The following is a 7809-nucleotide window of genomic DNA, read 5'->3' as shown; positions in this document are numbered from 1 at the left end:
GCCCTGCTGTTCCTGAACGTTGGCTCACACTGCAGCATTGCTTCTCATTAACACTCATTTCCTGTCTTTTCAACAGAGACTCTGTTGTTGAAATACTGTTTGAACAGGATAATGAAGAGACATCTGTTGCCACTTTGATCTTAGATTCACTCATTCAGGTATCTTTATATTACAAACAATTTATTGAATGCCTCCAGCCTTGGAGAACCTGCTGTTCTAAATGACTCTTGGTGGAGTAACACCCTCTGACTGCAGGTTGCAGTTGGTTTACAAAGTTGATCCCAGCGTGACTCCTTGGGTTCTGCCACATGATGAATGTTTGTGGGGTAGCAAGTCATCATGTGTCACCCACTCTGTGACAGTTTGCTTACTCCTTGGTGTACTGCAGTGTGGCTGGGAGAGTTTTCTAAGAAATGTAGTGATCACCTCTCAGGAAAATTAACAAACGAGCTTGTGTTTATTTGGGAGTGAAGCTCCAGGTACTCAGTGATGAAGGAGCAGCTAATACTTGGCATTAAAGGAATTACACTGCATAAAATGAAGTGACAAGGCATTCTCTTTCTTTTTTTCAAGGTGTTCTGCTCAGAGTTAGACTTTATGCATCCTGCAGACTGCTGGTTTATCTAAGATAGAGTAAAATTAATTTGGACACCTCTATTACAGGCAGTACATTAGATATATTATGAAAAATTTTCTTGGCATATACAAACGATTCATTTCTTATTATATTTAGGAAAAAAACATACTTTAGAAAACCACTATAAATGGAAATTTTCATTATGTGATGGTGCATGTATGTTAATTAAAGTGGACTTCCTGTAGTCATTGATGCCATTTAAATTAGTTTGCTGAGACATAATTTATTGGAGAGCCATAGTCTCGGATGACATGACAAACATTTCAGTTAAGAATTCCTTATGAAAACAAATTGTTTAACCAGATCTGTGCCTGGACCCCTCACCTCTGTACCCCGATGCATTTACCTCGCATCGCTCTTTGGCCAGAGGGAAGACAATGTTAAATTTACAAGTGTTAAATAGCATCCAGTTATTTCCTCTGGACAAGAGGACCACAGCAGCCTGGAATTTTTATCAGAGCAACAGCACAGATCTGCTTGTGAGGGGCAGAACTGACCCAGCTTGGGTTTCTCATGCCTTTATATGTTCTAGTTGTGTTACCTGATGCCTGAAGCAAGCTCCAGCAGAAACCATCTCTGCCACTGAAACTCCTGTAGTACCTTTGTCCCACGTGGAGCTAGAAAGAGTCAATCTGATATTGTTTGACAGTTTTCCCTCTCGGAGAGCACTGCTGGAAGTTTCATCTCTCTCTGGCACATCATCTCGCAGACCTCAAGGAAATGACTGTGACTGACACCTCTTGTCCTCTGGTGTCTTGGCCCATCTCAGATGAAGGGCTTTACAGGGACTCACAGCATGCTGGTGTGAGCTTCAGCTGGGCTGTTCCTTAAGCCTGATTTTCTTGGGAACTTGGAATAAAAAAATATGTTGATTATGTTTCAGCTAATTATAAGAAACAGTGTTTCAGCTAATTATAAGAAAACAGCATTTGAAGTGCATAGAAAGACTAACTGAATTTTTAACAGACCTTTGAATCCTTGTTCATGCAACTGGAGTTAAAATATTTGTTTTTATTTTAATTCCTGTTTGCATTAGTGTCCCATAGACACCAGGAAGCAGTTGGCAGAGAACTTGGTAGTTATTGGTGGCACCGCTATGTTGCCAGGATTCCTTCACAGACTCATGGCTGAAATCAGATTCCTGGTAGAGAAACCGAAATACAAAGAAGTGCTTGCTACTAAAACCTTCAGAATTCACTCTCCACCTGCCAAACCCAACTGTGTGGCCTGGCTGGGAGGTAAGAATGAAAACAGCTGTTAAAGAAAGGTACAAAATGGGAGGAAAAAAACCCCAAAACTTTCCAAGTGGGATTTGTAATGAATAAATAGCAGTAAAACTTAGGTGAACTGTTGAACTCAAGCTGCACTGGAGCTCTGTGGAATTGTTTTCACACAGAATCACAGAATGTTGGGGGTTGGAAGGGACCTCGAAAGATCATCCAGTCCAATCCCCCTGCCAGAGCAGGAACCTAAATGAGATCACACAGGAAGGAGTCCAGGTGGGTTCTGAATGACTCCAGAGATGGAGACTCCACACCCTCCCTGGGCAGCCTGTCCCAGGGCTCTGTCACCCTCACTGTAAAGAAGTTTCTTCTGAAGTTTAAGCAGAACCTCCTGTGTTCCAGCTCACACCCATTGCCCCTTGTCCTACCATTGGGCATCACTGAGAAGAGCCTGGAAGAAATCATGTGGAGTAAAGCTGCCTCGGGGACATTTGGAGGGCAGAATGGCACTGCAGGTTATGGGAGCTTTAAGCAGGTGACCATAATTTACACCAGGGGTGTGGAAGATGAGGTGTTGACTCGAGTGCAGTTCAGCGCTGCTGCCATGTGATGGCACCAGCCCGGTGACCAGGCACAGCAGAGACCTGCTGCCTGTAGGAAGATCTGCTTATGGAAAAAACAAGTTTAATTACTGACTGAGGAGCTGTGAGCTACGGAGAGGCCGGAGGCTGCTTACTCCCTGTGCTTTTCCCAAGTGCTAGTAACAAATGCAGCAGCTCTGTGATGGATTTTGGCTGCTGTTAGGGGAAAAAAAAAGGGCTTTCCATTGCCAGCAACTCTTTTCAGGAAGGTTCTGAGGTTGATAAGTATTCACGCTTTCCTAAACTCTCAGTCTACAAGCTGAGCCCATCTGCTGTGTTTGAGGAACTCGCTTTAACTGTAAAGGTAGATTTTATTTCTGTGTGCTTTGAAAGGCTGAGGGAGCTGGGTCTCTTTAGTTTGGAGGAGACCAAGGGGTGACCTCATTAATGTTTATAAATATGTTAAGGGTGAATGTCAGGAGGATGGAGCCAGGCTCTTCTCAGTGATGCCCAACGGTAGGACAAGGAGCAATGGGTACAAACTGCAGCACAGGAAGTTCCATGTAAACATAAGGAAAAACTTCTTTCCAGTGAGGGTGACAGAACACTGGGACAGGCTGCCCAGGGACCATCTCTGGAGACATTCAAAACCCGCCTGGACGCCTTCCTGTGTGATCTCATTTAGGTTCCTGCTCTGGCAGGGGTGTCAGACTAGATGATCTCCAGAGGTCCCTTCCAATCCCTGACATTCTGTGTGATTCTGTGTGTGAAATGTAAATGTTTATCACATTTTAGTTTTAAAACCTTTCAAGTCTACTGTTAGGATTAGTAAATAAGAATAATTTCTACGCACCAAGTTCTCTGATACTTTTCTTCACTGGCAGCGCTGGGCAGCTGCTGTGGTCTCAATCTTCTCACAGCTGGTGTAAACTTCTTATGGGTATTGTGTGACACCCTTTTTGGGGAGAGGAAGTTTCCTTAAACACAAGGTGGTTTATTTGAAGTGCTTAAAATAAAAACTCTGAGGAAAAATTGTTGTAGGAAGCAGGTCAGCTAGGCCAGCTTTGGTCTCAGCAGAGACTAGATGGTTCTTTATTTTCGGTTACTTTCAAAGGTTGTAAGTGGAAGAAATTTGAGACCAACTGGGCTACTGAAAAGGAAGGTGACTAGATCCTTTAATTCCTTTAACTTTTGTGACAGAGCTGAAAAAAAAAACCAGTTGAGATTTTTGAAGGGAAGAAGTAGAAAAGGAAATTCAGTACATAAAATTAATACAACTTTTCTTTTTTTCCTCTCAATAATGTAGGAGCCATTTTTGGGGCACTTCAGGACATACTTGGGAGCCGGTCTGTGTCCAAAGAATATTACAGCCAGACAGGCCGCATACCTGACTGGTGCTGTCTTAATAATCCTCCACTGGAAATGATGTTTGATGTTGGCAAAGCACCCCCACCGTTGATGAAAAGGGCTTTTTCTACTGAGAAATAAGCACTGAAATGCTACACGAGGATTCTCCTCATCTATTTCAAGTACCTATATATGCATTGACTTTTTTTTATTAAGTAATTTGTGTGTAACACTATTAAATATGAACAATGTGGATGTTTTGGGGGAGTATGGTGGTAGGTACTAACACTATTTAAAACCATGACCAGTTATAGTTTAAAAATTTAACTCTGGCAACTATTATGCTATTTTGTCCTCTTCCAAAGAAATTCTGTCCCGTCATGAGTTGTGGCTCACAGAGTTGTTTGTTATTTATCTGTACAGTAAATGACATTGTTGAAAGACTTTAAGATTTTTTTTGTTTTAAATATGCTTAGAGGAATGAAGGGCAGTCTACTATGGGAATCATCTATGGAAGTTTTTCTTCCAAATTCTGTATTAAAATATTCAACCCTTGAAACACTTGTGAGGAAATGGTTTGGGGGCTGTTTAGCAAAGGTCCTGTCGCAGTATTTCCCTTGGACACAGCCGTGTTTGGAGAGTTTTAGCCGAGAACTCTTTTGCCTGTAATTCTCACATAGTGCTAAGCTAACAATTCGCTCAGCATCTCTCCTCCAAGAAAGAATTCAACCATGTAAGAATTACAAGCAGGGCTGTGAGGAAATCTTGAACCTCCTGTTGAAATGTCAAGTTCAGAAGTCACTTCTTCGACCTCCTTCCCAGCATCAGAAATATTACACTTCATTGTCCCGCAGTTCAAGAGAACTCCAATGATGAGGTTGGTGTTTTAGAGATAATTTCTTAGCCCTCAAAGCACGATGGGGCCTGGCCAGCACCTCTTTGCACTGATGTGAGAGTCTCCAGTCCAAACACTTTCTGGTTTTCCGGGTTCAAACTGGTTGCAGTTACCAGCGTTTTTCTGCAGCAGCCTGAGGATGAGAATGGTATGTTGTGACACAGAAACAGGCTCTTCAAAATGTACAGTGTTGTGTTCTATCTGTCAGGCCTGGACTTGGAAAAATGGATTAAACACTAGAGCTGGATACCTGTATTCCCATCGTGTCTAGTGTTCAGCATTCTTTTACATTTTGGAGTTCTCTTGATTGCTTCCATAAGCTTACAATCCTTGAATGGTTTCATATCCCTGGTGATCTTTGTTCCCCAGCAGATTCCTCAAATACACTACCTGAAGGGAGGTTATAGCCAGGTGGGGGTTGGTCTCTTCTCCCAGGCAACCAACAATAGGACAAGGGGGCATGGGCTCAAGCTCTGCCAGGGGAGGTTTAGGTTGGATGTTAGGAAGAAATTCTTTACAGAGAGGGTAATCAGGCACTGGAACGGCCTGCCCAGAGAGGTGGTGGATTCACCATCCCTGGAGGTTTTTAAAAAGAGATTGGACGTGGCCCTTAGTGCCATGATATAGTAATTGGAGTTGGATCAGGGGTTGGACTTGATGATCTTGGAGGTCTTTTCCAACCCAATCTATGATTCTATGATTCTACCAGCACTCCTCTCGTTTTCTTGAGTGTTTGGAGCCTTCACTCAAGTTTGTTCCCCGTTACCAAACCTTTTTTATCTCCCCACAAACCAAGGACTATGGGGCTGCATGCAAATCAAGAGCATCCCCTCTAGCAGAGCCCCGCTGTACGTGCCGGTGCTGGGCTGTGCTGTCCCACCACAGCCTTCCTCCCGAGGTGTAACACCAACAGGGCTGGGCAGGGGACTTGAGGATCCAGCTGCTTCTGACAGGAAAACCTGTGGGTGAGGCCTGGTTCTCCTTACAGGGCTGAACAAGGGAGGAGCAGTGGAGTCTAATCCTCTGTGCGTGGGTTTGACCTGTCTGGAGCAGGCTTTGGTAAGGGCTGGGGCTATCAGAAGGTTTCTGAGTGACTTCAGGAAGTATATGTGATTACAGCAGTTTTGCTTAATAAAGCAAAGTGGATAAAAATGCAGTTTTTGGAGTCCAGGCTGTTACATCCCTGTTCTTAACTTACAAATGGCTCTTAACAATCTGTGATGCGAGCTTGAGATTTCATTGCAAGGTGCAGAGCTATGCTTAGGAGCTCTGCACCTGAAGAACACTCAGAGCCAAGCTCTGCTGCTTGTCTTCATTTATAATGTGAATAATTGGGGTGTAGCTCCATGACCCAGATTGTGTCTTGCCTCAGAACTGAGCCTTGCTCCTGGAAGAGGAGTTTGCCATCAGCACGAGTCCTGTGAAGCTTTAAGGTGGGATTATTCATGTCCGTAAGGAGTTCTTGGTGGGAAGGCTGCGCAGGGGAGATTAAACTCCTACAGAGCCTGTGTTTGTGGTGCTGCAATGATGTCATTTTCCTGAACTGCAGCAGACTGCAGCTGAGGAAATTCAGGCTGTTCTCAGCCCTTCCCTTTTCCGGGGTGTTGCTGCACCGCTGTGCACATGTACCCTGGCACCTTTCACAAACCCAGCGTGTTTTGCCACCTCATCTTCATTCTGCCCACTCTTCTCCTCTCCCGTGGGGTTTCTGTGACACCGAACAGCTTCAACAGCTGCTGTTTGACACTGCACAACCAGAAATCCCAACTCCTGTGTTACTGGCAGGTTTAAGCAGAGTCCCATGACCCATTAAGGGCAGAAACAGGATTCTTGTTTCATTTAAAGTGTAAAGACTGTCGCCTGCTTTTCAGAATGACTGGCGCTGGGAAGCCCTTCGAGATCACGCCGTAAATGTGTGGGCATGTAGAAAGGGATTTGCTTAATATTTTTTTCAGTCTAAATGTTGTAGTTCTTCCCTCCCTGGCATGGCAGGGATCCGTGGATCCTCACAGCAGACAAATTCACAGTGAACTCAAGTGTTTAATCAGGCAGGACAGCGACAGACACGAAGCCCTACAGTAACTGGAGGTTTTTCCTCTGAAGTTCCCAGCTCTGGACTGGATGCTGTTCCTGCAGGTTGGTGTTAGCTGAGCAAACAGCTCCAGCTGAGCCGAGTCCTGCTGACAGGAGGAGCATTTTGGGACATTCATGAGCACGGTCCGTTAGGGAGTGTCCGTGCTGTGTCTGGGGGAGCTGGTCTCCGAGGGAAGGGGCTTCAATGCATTCTCCTCATCTCCCTTTTCATGGAATCACAGAAAATTGCAAGTTGGAAGGGACCCATGAGGATCATCGAGTCGGACTCCCTGCTCCTTGCAGGGCTACATAAACTACATCGTATGACTGAGAGCATTGCCCAGACACTCCTTGAACTCTGACAGGCTTGGTGCTGTGACCACTGCTCTGGGGAGCCCATTCCAGTGACCAACCACCCTCTCAGTGAAGAACCTTTTCCTGATGTCCAACCTAGACATCCCCTGACGCAGCTTCGTTCTGTGTCCCGTTGTCCTGGCGCTGGTCACCAGAGAGAGGAGATCAGCACCTCCTGCTCCGCGAGGAAGCTGTAGGCTGCCATGAGGGCTCACCTCAGCCTTCCTCTACTTCACTCTTGACACATATTTCAGCTCGCCATCAACCCAAACCCCCAGATCTCTTTCTGTGGGGCTGCTCTCCAGGCTCGTGTCCCCCGGTCTGTGTGTATAACCGGGATTATCCCATCCCGGGTGGAGAAACCTGCACTCACTCTTGTTAAACTTCACATGTCCGGTGGTTGCCCAGCTCTCCATCCAGATCTCTCTGTAAGGCCTCTGCCCTTCAGGGAACCCGCAGCTCCTCCTTGTTTATTAACGTGCATTTGATTCCTGCATCCAGATTATTTATAAAAACTCAAAAAATGTATTTTGTGGCAATACAACGTTTATTACAGTCACTGCCAGAACTATCGGGGCAGCAGCTGTACGGGGGCTGTTTGCTTCGGGAGTCACCCCGGAGCAACGCAGGGCTGGGGGGGGGTGAAGTCCCTGTGGAGTCCCCTGAGGGGCTGATCAGGGCGGCGTTTTCTCGCGCGGA

At 45.5% G+C, this 7809-nt stretch overlaps 1 protein-coding gene across 1 annotated transcript in view; it reads left to right on the top strand.

Moving 5' to 3' along the window:
• The window catches only part of ACTR10 (actin related protein 10), a gene marked incomplete at its 5' end in the record, with an annotated part of 11492 nt that extends 7445 nt beyond the window's left edge, over nucleotides 1-4047 (top strand). Inside the window, 3 exons of the mRNA XM_010174967.2 lie at nucleotides 77-158; nucleotides 1674-1875; nucleotides 3748-4047. Of these exons, the coding sequence (XP_010173269.2) occupies nucleotides 77-158; nucleotides 1674-1875; nucleotides 3748-3929 (466 nt within the window). The remainder of the gene's footprint in view (nucleotides 1-76; nucleotides 159-1673; nucleotides 1876-3747) is intronic.
• Nucleotides 4048-7809: the final 3762 nt, after the last annotated feature.

Source organism: Antrostomus carolinensis, unplaced genomic scaffold, assembly GCF_000700745.2.
Source record: "Antrostomus carolinensis isolate BGI_N321 unplaced genomic scaffold, ASM70074v2 scaffold22009, whole genome shotgun sequence".
NCBI classification, from domain to species: Eukaryota; Metazoa; Chordata; class Aves; order Caprimulgiformes; family Caprimulgidae; genus Antrostomus; species Antrostomus carolinensis.
The sequence above is the reverse complement of the archived record's forward strand: the minus strand, read 5'-3'. Positions and strand labels throughout refer to the sequence as shown.